Source organism: Phocoena phocoena, chromosome 17 (assembly GCF_963924675.1).
Source record: "Phocoena phocoena chromosome 17, mPhoPho1.1, whole genome shotgun sequence".
Classification (NCBI taxonomy): domain Eukaryota; kingdom Metazoa; phylum Chordata; class Mammalia; order Artiodactyla; family Phocoenidae; genus Phocoena; species Phocoena phocoena.
The window spans coordinates 13,809,797-13,828,387 of record NC_089235.1 but is presented as its reverse complement, the minus strand read 5'-3'; the positions used below and the strand labels follow the sequence as shown (position 1 = coordinate 13,828,387).

Here is an 18,591-nt window from a genome sequence, read left to right as displayed (position 1 = left end):
AAAGACAGGAAGGCATTTAGAGAACTCCTGAATTATCACTTTCTCTTTATTAATAACGAAACTGTGACCTGGAGACTTATCTCGGAAAGACCTAGAATTTAAGGCCAGATGAAAACTTTCATTCAGAAGTTCTTTTCCACTGTAGTTGCAGGATAAAAATCTCAGATAAGGCTCCCACGGCACAAAGACACAGAGATCGATTTTATTATGTCACAGCATCCATGGTAATAGGCAGTTACCCTTCAGTTGCTTTCTTCATTTTAACCAATTATTAATTTATTCAAAAATATGAAAGGAAGCATCTATTCTGGATCCTGTGCTATGCTGGAGACACAGCCCTTGCCCTCATAGAATTCACGGTCTAGTAGGGGACACAGGTGAAAACAATATATCACCCTCATATATAACAATTATACTATTACAATTATATGTAACATATATGTATAAACATATATACAACTGTATATGTGTATATACACATATGTAACAATTATATAATAAATACGATAGCCAGATAATTAGAAGTTTTGGTAAGTGCTGAGAAGGAAGTGAACAGGGTAATGAAGTATCACCACAGTGATCAGGCAGAGGAGAGGGAAGATTCCATTTTCAGCAGGACCCATTTCCTGCAGCTTTCCGACATCTATCTCAATACAAATGTCTTCTATGCCCTCTCCCCATGCACTCAGAACCGTGCGTAGCCACATGTCTGAATGTGCCTAGTTTCTTTCAAAGAGTAAGTGGAGGGCTTCCCTGGTGGCACAGTGGTTGAGAGTCCGCCTGCCGATGCAGGGGACACAGGTTCGTGCCCTGGTCCGGGAAGATCCCACATGCCACGGAGCGGCTGGGCCCGTGAGCCATGGCCGCTGAGCCTGCGCGTCCGGAGCCTGTGCTCCGCAACGGGAGAGGCCACAACAGTGAGAGGCTCGCGTACCGCAAAAAAAAAAAAAAAAAGTAGGTGGAAACTTCTTTGATACAAGCCTTTGTTGGAGAAGGAAGAGTCTTATGAAAGCAGTGCTGTCTTCCATCCTGGGGTATCCCTAGGAAAGGGGGAGGGGGCGAGGGGGGCCCATAATCATGGGTCCTGGAAATGTGGATATATTTTGAAGATCAAAAGTGTGCTGGCGGGGCTTCCAGGGTGGCGCAGTGCTTGAGAGTCCGCCTGCCGATGCAGGGGACATGGGTTCATGCCCCGGTCCGGGAAGATCCCACGTGCCGCGGAGCGGCTGGACCCGTGAGCCATGGCCGCTGAGCCTGCGGGTCCAGAGCCTGTGCTCCGCAACGGGAGAGGCCACAACAGTGAGAGGCCTGCATACCGACAAAAAGAAAAAGAAAAAGAAAAAGAAAAAAAAAAAAAAAAAAAAAAAAAAAAAAAAGTGTGCTGGCGGATGGCATGCCCTGCTATTTAATGGTGAGCCCTTTCTGAAACACAGACCTGAAATGAGGAAGGCAGAGTTCTTGTACTGACCGTGGTGGGCACGTGAAAATGCTCTGATCATGCCATACTGTAGTAAAGGGCCCTGGAAATGTGGACCTGTCATCTTCTTTAGCAACATCAAATGAAACACTGAGCTCACTCATCTGCTTTGGAGAGGCTCACAAGGAAAGACAAAAGTTCTTTTCCATAAATAAAAACTGCAATTTTGCGATAAAGAAACGTACAGGGTATGGGATGGGGGATGGGAATGAGTTGGGATGGGGGATGGGAATGAGTTGGGATGGAAAATGCTTTAGACCTATTGTGGACCAAGCTTATTACCAGCTTCATTCATTCATCCAACAATGACCTATCCAGTGCACTCTAAACCAGGCACGGTTCTAGGCACATTGGGAAACAGTGAATGAACGAAGATTCCTGTCTTCTGGGTGGTTCCGTTCTAATGAGGGGAGAGGCAAACAATAAATATAGTAAGGCAAAGTCAAAGGTACAAGCTCAACTGCATCAGATGCTACTAAAACAAGGACTACAATGACAACAGTGAATAAGATTTGGCAAAATATAGGTCACCAGTGACCTTAGAAAGGGCCAGTTCAGTTACATGGAGGGAACCAGAGCCCACCTTCAGTGTGCTGAGAACGAAAGGTGAGTGAGACAGCAGGTGTGGACAGTGGGTATGAACAGCGGGTATGGACAGCAGGTATGGACAGCAGGTGTGGACAGCAGGTGTGGACAGCGGGTATGGACAGCAGGTGTGGATAGCGGGTGTGGACAGCAGGTATGGATAGCAGGTGTGGACAGCAGGTGTAGGTAGCTCTTTTTAGGACAGAGATCAAAGATGTGGAAGAGGAGGTAGAGAGGAGTGTGGCGGGCAAGGGAAATATTTATCTTTAATACAGATGTTAAGGCATATTTGTGTATTGACAGGAAGAAGTCATTCTTGGAAAAGGAATTTCAGGTTTTTAATGCATTGGTAGTTAATTCATGAATTACTGAGCATGACAACAAATTTAGATCCAATTACAGTCATTTGACTACAAGTCAAAAAAAAATACAAAGGTAAGCTATTATTCTGCAGACCGTCTCCCATTTCAATGAAGTGTAAAACCCCACTGGCATGGACCTATAGAAATTTTGTATCAGGGGAAGAGGACATGGGGAGAGATTTTACCCACAGTTTTCCCAATCCATACATCCGTTTGGGGATTATGTGGCATTAATAACTAAAGATACTCAGAATAGTCAACGTAAAACTTAGATTCCTACAGATAGTATTTTTGTGTAAAAAGGAACTATCTGTTAAAAGCTCATTAAATATTTATATGGAAGAAGTATCCCCAATGCCAAAAATAAGGCCAATTATGGAATTATTTGGAAACAGGAGAATGAATCTAGAGTTTTTTAAAGTTCTCAGGACAACAGACAGTGAGCACATTCCTCCAAACAGTGCACACTTTCATGTCTGGAACGACTGCCCACACTACCTGCCCCACAGAGATTAAATACCAGCTTAGGGGTCATTCAGGTCCCCAGTAAGGTCTGAACATCTGTGGCCTATAGCGCTGGCCAAAGACTTAAATGTGATTGCAGCAGCCTGGCTATGGAAACTGTAGAAATATCAACTGGTTTCTATTTTTAACATGTAAAACTTTTAGAGTCTAAATAATAAGGGAAAGCCAGCCTCTTTGAGATTTTAGTTTCTATGGATACATTTTATTTTATACAAAGAGGGCTGTTTGAAGCTTTCATCTGGGAGACAAATAGGTTGCTAATAATAGTTTAAAAGTAAATATGTGGAAATTAAAAATATATATTCACAAATGCTATCGTTTCTGCTGACATACATCTGTTACGTGGATGAAACTGACCTTACCTGACAGGCTGTTACCGTAGGTATCGACATTTTGTTCAAACAGAAAAGGTCCTTGAAACGTTTTCTTGCTAACCTTGTTTCTCTATGTCATGAGAAAGATAGCCAGTGATTCTAAACAGGTTTATGGTCAAGAAGGGATGATGAAAGGACTGCTTTTAAAGCACTCATGTCCTGGTTAAATACAAGTTTCTCTTTATTTCTAAATTAAAAATAAAGATAAAAATAAGTGAGACGGCACTCCATAGGACTGATACCTAGTTGGTTACCTGCCACGTATGTGACTTGAAGCAAATTCTTACTTCCTGAGAAAGAAGCAGGATAATAAGACTACTCGGTACACATGGCTACTTGGAGGCTCAAACAGCAACAATGTGCATACGAGAGCTTTCCAAACTTCAGTGACATTCTTTTTATCATCTCAAATCACTGCCCAGTAGCCTGTCCACCTCTTCTTTAAAAGCTTCCCAGGTGCCCAGTTACTCCTGAGGAAATGGAAGATGCTTCTCACTCCCCGGGATAATGTTGTTGAGAATCCCCGACATTTGGGGAAATACTCTGCTTATAATCCCCCAAAACATACATCTCTCAGTTTATTGCAAATCAGGCTGTTGTTAGAAACCAAGAAATAACAACTTCTTTATCACCATAACCAATTAATCATAGATGGTATATATTTTCCTCCTACACACAGCTTGAATTGATCTTTTTCTCTCTGTCCCGAATGCTTCTACATGAGTCCAAGTCCCCTCAACTTGGACATCTTACAAACAAATCTGATGATTATGTCACTTCAAAACATCACTGGAGGGGCTTCCCTAGTGACACAGTGGTTAAGAATCCGCCTGTCGGTGCAGGGAACAGGGGTTTGAGTCCTGGTCCGGGAAGATCCCACATGCCGCGGAGGAACTGAGCCCGTGCACCACAACTACCGAGCTTGCGCTCTAGAGCCCGCGAGCCACAACTACTGAGCCCGCAGGCCACAACTACGGAAGCCCACGAGCCTAGAGCGTGTGCTCCACAACAAGAGAAGCCACTGCAATGAGAAGCCCACGCACCTCAACAAAGAATAGCTCCCACTCACCGCGACTAGAGAAAGCCCGCGCGCAGCAACGAAGACCCAACGCAGCCAAAAATAAATAAAAATTAAAAAAAGAAAATCACTGGAAAAAATCACATTTTGTCAGGTTTCCTTTTTAACTGCATCCAACTAAAATCCTCCTTTCTGGCCCAGGCAGTAGGTCAACTCTTCATCAATCAGATCAGTCTCATTTCTAAGTCTTTGCCTTCATTTATGATCTCTCCCTTTACTTGAGAGCAATCTCTCTTCCTTTTCACTCTGACAGATCTTTCCAGTTGATGGCAGCTAGCATCTGCTGACTGCTCAGTCCGAGATGATTTCTCCATTACTGAAATGCTATTGCCCTTGCAGTCAGAACCACACTGTTCAGCACATCAGCTGTGTAGCAAAGTATCAACTACAGGTAAACAAACAACAACCAGTTTTAGAATAAAAGGGAGCAAGGTTCAAATTCCACTGCCGCTCCCAGCTGTGTGCCTTTGGGAAAGTTACTTGATCCCTCTGAGCTTCAGTCACTTCATCGATGAAACGGATAATATGTCTCATATCACTGTGTTGGTAAGATTATACAACACAGGCAAACTGTAAAATATAGCCAGCATGCAATGCCTGATATAGGCTGCTATAAACTGTTGTGTGCTCTATAACGGCACAGAGGACCAGCATATAGAGCAAGGTGCTGGGTGCCAGCATGTTCAACCATTCATGGTAACACCTCCTAGTTGGCTAAGTAGTAGTATTCTCACTTCATGTATTTTGACCTTTCTTCCCAAGTAGATTGTATGTGGGGGAGGGCAGACTTCTTCAAATAACTGACGTAAGCCCCTATTGCCTATGTAAAAGATACACATTTAGTAAGTATTTCCCCAGTCTTTCTGTCCCATCCTGCAACAAACTTGCTTTTGTGAACTTGAGTTTCTGACCAATGCTCTTTCATTAAAGAGTGTCTTAAAAATATCTTCCACATAAAACAAACTGCCGCTTCTTTTGCAGGGCTATGTTTATGGACACGGCCCTGACACTCCTGGTGTTGCCTCTTTGAAATCCAGGGTGAGAGATTTCCTTTATAACTTAGACCAAGAAAACCTTTACTTCTCTTAAGAAACATGTATGTATCACAGGGATGCTGATAAATAAGTAACAGACTGTGTTTCCCTTTTCATTTCGGCCATCAGGAAGCTGAAGGCCAAATATAATATTCCGGGGCTTCCCTGGTGGCGCAGTGGTTGAGAGTCCGCCTGCCGATGCAGGGGACATGGGTTTGTGCCCCGGTCCAGGAAGATCCCACATGCTGCGGAGCGGCTGGGCCCGTGAGCCATGGCCGCTGAGCCTGCGCGTCCGGAGCCTGTACTCCACAACGGGAGAGGCCACAACAGTGAGAGCCCCACATACCGCAAAAAAAGAAAAAAAAAAAAAAAAAGAATAGGCTCTCCAAATATAGTATTCCACTTTAGCAAGTAAATAGAGTCTTAGGACCTACTTACCTATAGCCCCTTTTTCCTTGATGGTCTATACCATCTGTTCTAATATAGCTTGACCTCTAAATTTACCTACTCATTTTCCTCCAATATTCATCCTCTCCTTCTTTCTCTTAGTAATAAAATTCCTTGAGTTTTAGTTTGGCACATGGATGCCTAGTTTGAGACTACATTTCCCAGCCTCCCCTTCGCTAAACAACAGGATGTGAACAGTAGTGATGTGTACAACTTCTGGGTCCTGCCCTCAAAAGGAAGTGCTTTACTCTCCACTTCCTGTTTCCCCTTCTAAGGGGCATTCATTTAGACATGGTGGTGGTGCACCAAGTTTGGCTTTGCGGAAGAGGGCAAAATCCTAGGGGAGAAAACAAAAATATAGAAGGATCCCTAGAAGATCATCAAGCCCCACCTCACTGGACTCCTATCAGATTGTACTTTCACATGAGTGAGAAATAAACTTTCTATCTGGTTTAAGCCTCTGTTGTCTTGGTCCTTTTTAAAGCAGCTGAATCAATACCCTATGTAATATACCCTCATCTTAATGTTTTATTTTCATTTCTATATTTTACCTTTTCTTATGTGTATTTCTTTAAGCTACTTCTACTGCTTTTGCTGTTTGAATGAATGGAGAGAAGAAAATAGGAACAAAATCCAAAAAAGGTAGAGAAATGACACACGCCAAAGTGACAAGCTTGACAACCAGAATCTGCCTGAACCCTATCATACTTTATACAGATCCATCTCTGAAGTAGAACGACTCTCTTTTCAAAATGTGTTCAAAAGGGGACTACTAATTTGCATATTTTTAGAGCTTTTAAATTTAACTTCAAAGCATTGTCACCTCTCAGAGACAGGAGAAGCAAAAAGAAAATCCGTTCTTCAGCTTCAACGAGACATATTCATGGAATCTTTCCCAAACTTAAAGAGGTCAATAGCAATCATGGAAAGAAGGTGAACAGATGTGACAGTTATGCAGTGATCTTGAATATCATTTTTTCTTCATGTAAATGGACTTATAAAAAATTATGACATCAATACATATTCAACTTAACAAGCCTAACAGTGTAGGAAAGGCTTAAAGAAAAACATAGCCTGCTTCCCCTTCCCCTACCTGAGGCAACCGAACTGAAATCCCTTGGGTATTCGTTCACACATTTCCCTATTTTTGTATGGACATATCTGGACACATATTGACTTATCTTTTATTTGCCATACCAAACACAGACAGCTAACTCATATTCATAAACACTGGGATAAATAATATTTCCTAGTATGACTACCAAAATGTAAGCAACCAGCCTCACTTTGAGGGAAATAATTAGCTAGCCTCCCACTGACACAAACAGAAAAAAAAAAAAAAAAAAGAAAACCTACTATATGTTTTAGAGATCAATTTTTATTTATTCTACCTCTAAAATATATCCTCGAGTTCACCAAATGTTCTCTGTCTCCTCTGTCTTCCCCAGAGTCCAAGCCATGACCGCCACTCACCTGGACTATTGCAATCGCTTCCCACCCCTCTCTATGCCTCACTTCTTGCCCCTTGCAATCCATTCCTACAGAGGAACCGGCATGATCTTTCAAAAACCTAAATTAGATGAAGTCATCCTTCTATCTAAAATTTTCCAACTGCTTCTCATCGATGTAAGAAGAAAATCCAAACAACTTCCAAAGTCCCGAAAGGTACAAAGAGCTTCCACGGCACCTCATACCTGTCCCTGCCAAAGCCTCCGCCCTTATGACTGACTGGTCACTCTTCCCCTGACACCCTGACCTTCTTTTTGCTTTGGGGCCTCTGTACCAGCTGCTCTGTCTACCTGGACGCTTCTTCCTCCCATTTAAAGGAAGAGTTCTACTTGTCATTCAGACACGAGTTTCCCAGAGAGGCTTTCTCTATAGCCACCCAGCCTAGAGTTCCCACCCTGGCACTTCCCACCGTAGCTTTCCTCATAACTCTCTCCAATTTTTGATTTCCCCCTTTGTAGAGATTTATTTACTTCGTTGTTGTCTCCCCCACTCAAGTGGAAGCACCGTGAGAGGAAAGACCTTCTCTCCTTGGCTGCCGTATTCTTGGTACCAAGAACACTGCTTCACACACAAAAGGTGCTCAATTAATACGTCAAATGAATGAGGCAATGAATCCATTTAAAACAGCCGATGCTCCATGTACTTTCTGATTGAGGGCTCTGTTCCCTCTGTCAAGAGAACAGGGAAAGAAGAACTATAGTGTAATAATAAAAATCTGATTTCAGAATTAGGTGGCCTGGATTTAAACCCCAACTCTATTCTTTCCAGTAAGTAATTTAATTCTTTAGGCCTCAGTTATTATTTTTGGAAAATGTGGAATAATGGCTTAGCTTACAAGTTTGCAAAGACCAAATGAGGCAAAGGATGTAAAGGCATTCAAAACACTCTAAAATGTTACATAAATGTTATCATTATTTCAATAAAGCAGTACATAAATAAGTAATGAAAAATATCAAGAACTGAATTAAATTTGACATTAATAATAATTTAAATAATAATTACTTGTAAAATACATACATAGAGCTTTTACCTTTTTATAACTGGATATTCTCTGACATATGCGCTCAATTTTTTCATTGCAAACAGCACTGAATTTACTCTGAAGGTCAGAAGGAATCACCTCGTTCAAAGAGTTAAGGCTGGTGCAGTTCTGTACAAAATGATCATCGCTTTTAGCCAGGGCTTCAAGAATCTGTAGACACACACACACACACACACACAAAATAGAACAAGAAAATAAAACCTTCAAAATCATTCAAACAAAATGTTCACGATTCCACAGCACAGGGTGACTTTCCCCAGTGTGCTTCTTTCAGCTGCCCAGGATTTGTATGTTCAATAAACCCTGGCAGTGAAGTGATGGACTTCTGTGTCTGGCATCTCCTGTTTTCCCTTCTGCTGCCTATAAAAGGCTGTCTGAGGGAGGTGAGGGGACTTCAAAGACTCCCTGCTGGATAAATCAGTACACTCTGATGTGTACACTCTCATATTTTAGTCAGAGTTACTCAGAACATTTTTTTCTCTCAGTTTGGTAGTAGAACAACAAAAACTAAGGAAAACCATATCCTTGCTTGCTACTGAGAGCCTGGGACAGAGAGTGTGTTTAACAAATGTTTGCTGAAGGAATGAATACATGAGACTTTCTCTTGATAAAGTAAAAAGCAATGTTGCTTTCAGTGTCTGAACTCCATCTGATAGAAGTGTTAGATAAAAGCATCCATATGACCTATTCAACTAGTAAATCCTTTTGGCTGTTTTAATCAATTATAAGGCAGCGTGTGTGTGTGTGTGTGTGTGTGTGTGTGTACACACCATGAATCACTGAGAATTTCTCATGAACTGGGAATTAATTATGTTTATTATTTATATGTAGCATTCATGATTGTTCAAAGATCACAAGGACTGATTACACCCTTACCTGACAGTTTTATAATATTGTGTGAGACAACCTACAGAGGCTGTGATTATTTGACCTCCTTCACCACCTCCACTTCCCTGTCTTGCAGAATACAGAGAGTGAGTTTTTTGTTTAATCACTAGTCTAGAAATTAGAGCTCACTTTATCATTAGCAGTGTGATCTTGGTTAAATTTCTTACTTTCTTTGATTTTCTTTTCTTCATGTGTAAAATAGAAATCTGTGCAGACTAAGTTGTACAGTTGTCATATATAAAGTAATCCACGTAATCTTGCCAATTTGAAATAGCTAGAAAATGAGATAAAATAATTACAGTAACCTGATCCCAAACTCTTCCATGGATCCTCTTAATAGTATAATGTAGCTGGGAAGGGGTTGCATTTTGAAAATACAGATTCTCTATCAGTAGGTACATATAGTGGTACAATGCCATCAGAATGATGGGATTTTTTTCAAAAGTTAACTTTCAGAATATAAAACAAAAACATAAAATAATTATTTTTGAAATAGTGCATTTGGATTTTTATATTATTTTTCCGCTAAAATAAAAAAATGCATGTTATTAATGCTAGATCTATCTCAACTACACACATTCAAAACAAGAATTGAAATGAAGAAATAAAGGTGGCAAAGCTATACAAAAGCAGATGGAACACTAAAGCTCTAAAGCTCCAACCTGTGGAGGGTCCAACAGGAGTCTGATCGATTTACCTTGTGGAAGGATCATGAAAAGCAAACACACATATGCCTCTTACTTAGCATATGTTTTATCCATTTGGATGAAGACCCCCTTTCTCCCTTCCTGTTTTGCTATAGTCTAAGGACTAAGTACAAGATCCTTTGCAACTAAGAATTGTATAAATACCTGAAGATCTATTCATAAACTGACCTCTAAGCTTCGAGCAATTTTATGAAATAAACATGAGACTTGCAGAATCTGAATGCGTTTTACGACTTCAAATATTCTTCACAGGATTATGTACATTTAGGAAAGCACCACCTGTCATGAAAACCATCTGAAACGTATTCATGATACTGAGTTAACAGACGTAGTAAACTTACTAAATGCAAAGACACCTTTGCCAAATCAACTAATGCTCGTCTGGGCAAGCGTCCCATCTAACATGACACTGTGCTCCAAGAGATCAATTAAAAAAAAAAAAAAAAGACTGTACATAAACTGAGTAATGGGGGAAAAAAGAAAAAGAACTTCAATGAGTGGACAGCTGAAACATGTACAGCTATTTACATTTTTGGAAGTGGGGGTGAGGGAGGGTTTTAGCCGCTTAACCGAGAACAAAATCTCTTCCTTTGCAGGGATCGCTCGCACCTTGGCAGTGAGGCTGAAGAAACCTTTGGGCTCGATCATCTTCTCCACCACATTGCACTTGATCCCGGCGGTGCTGTCATACTCGTACACGACACCATACTCTAGGTGGACATTATCCACCGTCAGACTCACGTGCTCCTTCTTCCCGTCGATGATGGCCATGGTGTTGAACTTGTCAATCACCTCTGGAATAAAGATAATTTTAATTCAGCAAATTCAGGAAGGGTTTGTTAATCTCTTCAAATAATTTGAGTCTCTTTGAATAATTTTTAAAGAGTTCTTTAAAGGGTGACTAAATCTGCTGTGCTAAATGAGGCGTCTATTCTTGTTAACATTTTAAGAAATAAGAACATTTAAAAAAATACATGATTGACCGATCCAAATCTTACCACTCTAATATGACTAGTCTTATCTTTGCACACCCATTTTGATCTATGGACCATATGTATGCCTATTTATACCTATATCAACATTAAACGTACAATTTTTTCATTAAAAGCATGCATAACTTAAAGTCAGGGTTCCTAAAACTGCGTCAAACATTGGATGAATATTTTCTCAAAGCAGAAAAAATACAGAAAACCATATTGAAGAAGCAGAAAGGAGATGGAATAATTATTTTTTTAAGCAGGGAGTGCCTGAATTTTCCCAAACAGCATCTTCTGAAGCTGACTCATTGCAAAAATGTGTCATTGTTCACTGTAATAAAATTTCCATCTGGAATGTATTCCTATAGGTTTTTGGCCAACGTTCAGTCAACTAGGGGAAAAAACACCTAAAGTCTCAAGCAAGAAACTGCTGAGGAATCTAACAGTAAATATTAAATAAGCGAAAAGAGAACATTAGCTTACTTAACACAATTAAGCCCTAGAATAGCAGAAACAGTAAATATAAAATAGGCAAAAGCAGGGCTTCCCTGGTGGCGCAGTGGTTAAGAATCGACCTGCCAACACATGGGTTCGAGCCCTAGTCTGGGAAGATCCCACATGCCACGGAGCAACTAAGCCCATGCGCCGCAACTACTGAGACTGCACTCTGGAGCCTGTGAGCCACAACTGCTGAGCCCACACGTCACAACTACTGAAGCCTACGCACCTAGAGCCTGTGCTCTGCAACGAGAAGCCACTGCAATGAGAAGCCCACGTACCGCAACGAAGAGTAGCCCCTGCTCTCTGCAACTAGAGAAAGCCCGCACACAGCAACGAAGACCCAACGCAGCCAAAAATAAATAAATAAAATAAATAAATTTATTTTAAAAAATAGGCAAAAGCAGAAAAATGGTTTTCTTTAAAATAATTAAGTCCAAGAATAGCTATAAATCAATTTCCAGAGCATCTCATTAACCCATTCTACCTTTCACCATGGCACCAATGATGATTAGCAAAAACTAACTATAAATGAGGAATAAAAGCCTCAAGATAAGGTCCTGAGATTTGTCCTGGTTTGAATAAATAAAAGAGCTGATTTAGCACTACAGCTTTGCTGCTCCAGTGAGACTGAAATATTCCTGATGTTGTTCATGATCTGAGAAGCTCCTCCCAAGTGCCCTTCCAGGAATGGAGGGAAAACCGCTTTTCCTAAGTACCCCCATATGATTCAGTGTGCATAGCAAATTCTCCAGCTATGCTGGTTCGGAAGAAACTAATAGTACAATAAAAATGTCCAGAGACATCCACCAATAGTATAAGTGGAAAGATATCAAGAAAATGTAGGAGAGGATTCAAGGACTTCCATGAAAAAGTTTATAATGATATTTCAAGGTATTTGTTACATGTAAACGTAGTTGCCTCAGTCCCTTCACCCTTCGCCACTGAATACAGTGACCTGCAGGTTTGCTTCACTGAGAAAACAGAAGTGTCATGAGTCCTTATCAAAAGATCTCTCTCCCCGTCATACTCACATTATTAGTTTGCCTCCTTCATTACTGTAAGAATACAGTAAAAGTTACTTGAATCAATAAAGTATTTTCAAAACAAGGACCTACTGTATAGCACAGGGAACTATATTCAATATCTTATAATAACCTATAATGGAAAAAACTCTGAAAAAGAATACATATATACGTATAACAATCACTTTGCTGTACACCTGAAACTTACACAACATTGTAAATCAACTACATTTCTATTTAAAAGAAAAGGAAAAAAAATGTATTTTCAAAGGAACTATGGACCTTCTAAACTAGGGCTTCTCATATCGTAATGTACATACAGATAAGATCTTGTTAAAATGGAGATTCCCATTCAGCAGATCTGGGGTGGGGCTGAGATTCTGCATCTCTGTCTTACTCAGGTGATGCTGATACTGCTGCTTTGTGAACCACAGTGGAGTGGGAAGGTGCACACAATGTTTAAACTCAAAATAAGGAAACATCATAACTTGGGTTTGAATCCTCATCCCACTGCTTCCTAGCTTGGGCACGTCCATTCACCTATACGGGTCTCTATTTCTTCTCCCATAAAATGAGAATGATGATAATCACACCTTTAATAGATTTTCGTTTTTGATGACTTGATGAGATAATCCACGTAAAACATTTAATAAAGTACCTAAGAAAGTGTCATAGCTATTCTATGTTAGTCACCAGCGATCATGACTTAGGGATTTGACGTGGTATCTATTTGAGATGACTAAGAAGTGGCTTGACCATATAAGGTTTTCAATAACTGGGATGCGGCAATGGCACAACGACAAAGAATACTATAGGGCAATGAGGAGAAAAAGGAGGAACCCACCTTCTACTTTACAGTCAAAAGCATCCCCTGCTTCATCTCCTGGGGGTTTGGAGTTAGACTTCTGAAGGTCTTCCTGAGCGCTCTCAATGCTGTTATAAACCCACTGAATGGAATCTTGCTGGAAATGAGGGGGAGAAAGAAACCTCAGAGGTATTAGTGCTTCCTGAAATGCATATCCATTTCATAAACCTGCTTCAAAAGGAGAGTTGACAATCTTACTTATTCTTTTAGTTTAAATACAATAAAATACAATAACATTTGAAAGAGAAGGAAAATCAATGTCAGAAACTAATAAAAAGTCGGTGGCATTATTTTTCAACAGGGACTTCCCTGGTGGGGCAGTGGTTAAGAATCCGCCTGCCAATGCAGGGGACATGGGTTTGAGCCCTGGTCCAGGAAGATCCCACATGCCATGGAGAAATTAAGCCCATGAGCCACAACTATGGAGCCTACGCTCTAGAGCCCACAAGCCACAACTACTGAAGCCTGCGCGCCTAGAGCCCACGCTCCGCAACAAGAGAAGCCACCGTAATGAGAAGTCTGCGCACCACACCAAAGAGTAGCCCCCATCGCCACAACTAGAGAAAGCCTGCGTGCAGCAATGAAGACCCAACACAGCCAAAAATAAATAAATTAAAATAAATAAATTTAAAAAAAGATTAATAAGTCAGTGAGAATCTGATAGGATGATAAAGCTAAAAAAAAATATTTTCAACAAACTGACAAACTTTCTAAGCTTGAGATTTTTTCTTCCAAAGATAGATAGGCTTTTAAATAAGATGTATTTCCCAAATGTTTACATAAATGTTAGATGGGTACTCTTCTGAAGAAGCAATGGTCTATAATTGTACAAATGATTTAAATGCTCTCCTAACAGTCACATATGTTTCAACACATTTAATGGTTTTTGTGAATCAAACCAATAAGAAAATCGGAAGAACACCTTTCATCTCATGGGGTTCCCAATTGATATAACTAACTTTTAATCCTTCCACGTCATAAATCATCCTATATTTTCATTGAAGTAGCAGTTCCTGTCTTATTTAGATAAATGAGAGATGAAATGGCTACCAAGTAATGCTTTCAGGGTTGCATTACTACTTTATGTTTGTACTTTTCCTAGGTAAGTTACACGACTGAAGTGTGATACAATTTGTACTATCCATTTCTCTCTTGTATTAACTTCACAATTGTGTTTGATTATTATATTGCTATCCATCATTAAAATGCTAGTTAACATTTAATCATTCACGTACACCTTGGTGACCTGTTGTGGCCTCCAAGTAACCACTTCCCCCAGAGTCCACACCTTTGTGTAGCTCCTTCTTACACTCATCCTGGGCTTGGTCACGTGATCTGACTCTTCAAAGGGAGAGCAGTAGCAAGCATGATGTAAAGAGCTGACTGCCTGTAATATTCCCTCTTGAAACCCAGATACCATGCAGAAAGGAGAATTCTGCTAAGGAATGGAAAGGAAGGCCAGGTGGAGGGGCTCTGGAGTGAGAGGACGTCAGGAGGGGAACCCCAGCACTAGTCAGTTCCCAGCAGAACAAAGCCACATCAGGACGAAGCCCTCACAGGAACCAACACCCAGTCAACCCGGAGAACCAAGAGAAACAATTAATCACTGTTGTTCTAAGTCACTACGTTTCGGGACAGTCTGTTTTGTGGCAATGGATACCCAATAGAGCATGTTATTCACTTAGTGAATTTTTCTGTCCGTTTATTGCTTTTCTTAATTATTTCACTGATCAACACGTCTCCAACAAGGAAGACAGGGGAAATGAAAAGAAATGAAACTCAAATCAATTTGGCTACCTTTTAAAATTTTGATAGAAGGGGAAAAATTTGATCATTTAAGTAGTATCTTTTTAAAACTTCATTTACTAATACAGTTCAATAAATATTTATTTATTAAACTACTGTCAACCCAAATAACCTACGCTTCTACGTGTGAATTCCAATCTGCTGTGCTCTTTTGACCTTACTAGTAAGCAAAATTGATCAGCTATTTTCTTGTGGGCTCAGTATTTTGCAGGATGTCAGTCCTGGCCTAGGAGAAAATAGCCACTCATCTTTCTGTTTTGGACACAAAGTCATATACTCAAATCTAGAAAAGAGTACTTCACCGAGCATGACAGAAAAAAATAGAAAGCCTGTCCTTTAAAATTCCTTTTGCACTCAATTAATTTGAGAGAATTTTCTCTTATAATCCAACACTCCCTTGTATCTCATGAGATAATAAGCTTTACTTATCAATTAGGATTCTAATTTTATTTTTGTACAGCACTTAAACTTTGGATCAGAGGACACTGCTTAAGATTTTAAGTAATGGCAAACACATATTGGTATTTTCTTTTAAAAGCTAAATCCAGCTACCTAAATAAAAATATATCCAACAGTCAATCACAGACCCTATAAAACCCACAATTTTTTCTTTTTCACAGAAGTTTTATAATAAACAGTGTAAGCATTAATAATTCATATATACAGATGGAGGTACAGCTGACCATTATAGATTCTAAGGCAATCACAAGAGTCAAGACCTTTGGATTTCAATTTGATAAACAGTTAGCTATTTGAAAACTCATCACAATGAAAATGAAAATAGCCCGGAGCACTTTTTAAATTGGTGACAATACTGTAGCAGCAAAATGTGGCCATTTAAGCAGAATCGATTATAACTAATTATGCAGATAAAACAAGCATTATGCGATTGAAAGTTCTGCACTTAAACGTGAACTTGTCAGTGGAAACCACAGACAGCCCTGGCACTATCCCATGCTGTCCCCGGGGCCTTCTGTGCAAGTTTGTGATCACAGCTACACCAGCCAAGGGTAGTTTACCTTCGTTGGTCTCCTGTACTTCCTGCAGGCCGTGACATGGGCAATAACACTGGCGTGTGTCTCTTTGCTGACATTGATTCCATTTACTTTGATGATACACTGTCCAGGGTGAAGACCAGCGGCTGCGGCCACAGTTCCTTTAAATACAAATGAGAAAACTGCCAAAAACTAATTTTAGGAATATGATTCATTTTTATTCCATATACCGTAAGGAAAGCAATTTTAAAATACGATAAACATCTAGCTAGCATGTTCTTGATGAATCTGGCTCTAACGGCAATGCCCTCTCAAAAATTCCCTGCTTGGGCTTCCCTGGTGGCGCAGTGGTTGAGAGTCCGCCTGCCGATGCAGGGGACACGGGTTCGTGCCCCGGTCTGGGAAGATCCCACATGCCGCGGAGCGGCTGGGCCCATGAGCCATGGCTGCTGAGCCTGCGCGTCCGGAGCCTGTGCTCCGCAACGGGAGAGGCCACAACAGTGAGAGGCCCGCGTACCGCAAAAAAAAATTCCCTGCTTTTTAACTGGCCATTCAAACTGTGTTGAACAAATATCTTCCCACCCCCTGAAGAATTAGTTTGAAGAGATACCGTGAAGAAACCTTTATAATGCTAATCAGTTATTTTCCCTTTCAAATGTCTAATCGATCTAATTTTCTAAATATGCATATATAATGGCACAATGAGAAAGCCAGAAATACAGGCCTTTTTACACTTCCTTTAGTCTACAAAATCTCTAAATATTTAAACAGTATTCACTTTCATTTTTTAAAATGCCAACAATTAAAAGAAATTCTTAAGGAAAAAAATCAAGTCAATTAGCAAATAGGAGTGGACTGGATTTGCTAAGAAAAACAAGACTTCAGGATATGTACAAAGGGCCAGGAACCAGACAATTTGTGGAGAATAAAATTAATCAGAAAACATCAACTGTCCATCATTTATTTGCAGAGATATAGTGGCATATCCTAACAGATGAGCTAAGATTTTCAGAACCTTCCAATCATTACTATTTGATATTCTGAGCAAATCAACACTTACAAAGCACCATTGCTAAATACAATGTACATAATTAACATCAATGATTATAAAACTTATCATAAGTATGTTAGAAGAGCTTTCCTTTGTAAGCAATTTCTCCCATCAAGGAATTATTAAACATCTTAAAGAACATAATTTATATTCAAGAAGACAGTATACATGTCTTCTCACTAAAATTCACTCCCGGAAATATTAAGTGGTTTTCCTGGATTGAGCTGAGTCTTGAGGGAGGGAGAATCGCAGCAGAAAGAACAGCCTAGAATCTAAAAAAAAGGGTACAAATGAACTTATCTACAGAACAGAAACAGAGTGACAGATGTAGAAAACAAACTTATGGTTACCAGGGGGTGGTGGCAAGGAGGGACACCCTGGGAGACTGGGAATGACATATATATACTACAATATATGAACTAGATAGCTAATAAGGACAGGGGACTCTATAGCCCAGGGAACTGTACTCAAGTCTTCTGTAATGGCCTATATGGGAAAAGAATCTAAAACACAGTGGATGTATGTATATATATAAGTGATTCACTGTGCTGTACACCTGAAGCTAACACAACACTGTAAATCAACTCTACTCCAATAAAATTTTTTTAAAAAGAAGAAGGAGAAGAAAAAGATCCTGAGAAAAGGCACTGAGTCAAGAATAACCTGGACGTTTGGGACCACAGGAGCAGTCAGTGTGAGCTTAGAATGAAAGTGGGTGAGAGAGACTGGAGAGCAAAGCAGAGGCAGGTTGTGAAGTCTCTGTGCGCTTTGCGTGAAGTCCTGAGTGTGAACCTTGCTATACACGCAAGAGGAAAAACATTTAAGAATTTTAAGCAGAGAAGTGACATGATCGCTCCCAACCCCCGCCTACACAGAGGATGGATCATCGGAGTTTAAGTCAAAAATCAAAATCACAGCAAGCATCCACTGCAACTTCCCAGGATGGAATTAACGTAGCTTTAATTATAAAGGGGAGAACGAGATCAAGTTTCTGATGTTTGATGATGGTGTTGACGGAAAGGCTCTAGTCTGCACTCAGGATCACTCCTGTGCCTTCGGACTCAGTGGCTGAGTAGACGGAGTTATTTAAATAAAGAGAGAATACAGAAGGTAAAGCAGCTTCAGAGAATAGATAAAAAGTTCAGTTGGGGATAATACTGGGTTTCTTAAGGTGCCAAAGGTGCATTTAGGTGGAGATGTTTAATAAACAATTAGATCTAGGCTATAGGACTCAAGAGATCTGGGCGGGAGAAAGAGATTTAGAAATCCCCAGCGAAGAGGGTCAATATGATTGTTTATGGAGAACAAGAAGGCAAAGAAGAGAAGAGAGTGCCAACAGTTCAGGG

The 18,591-nt window shown here is 40.2% G+C and overlaps 1 protein-coding gene across 1 annotated transcript in view; it reads right to left on the bottom strand.

Annotated features, from left to right (window-relative positions):
* The window catches only part of PREX2 (phosphatidylinositol-3,4,5-trisphosphate dependent Rac exchange factor 2), a 284,172-nt gene that overhangs the window by 119,361 nt on the left and 146,220 nt on the right, over nucleotides 1-18,591 (bottom strand). Inside the window, exons 20-23 of the mRNA XM_065895649.1 lie at nucleotides 16,219-16,355; nucleotides 13,373-13,490; nucleotides 10,638-10,822; nucleotides 8,422-8,583 (exon numbers count right to left, since the gene is read on the bottom strand). Coding sequence (XP_065751721.1) covers nucleotides 8,422-8,583; nucleotides 10,638-10,822; nucleotides 13,373-13,490; nucleotides 16,219-16,355 — 602 coding nt within the window. The remainder of the gene's footprint in view (nucleotides 1-8,421; nucleotides 8,584-10,637; nucleotides 10,823-13,372; nucleotides 13,491-16,218; nucleotides 16,356-18,591) is intronic.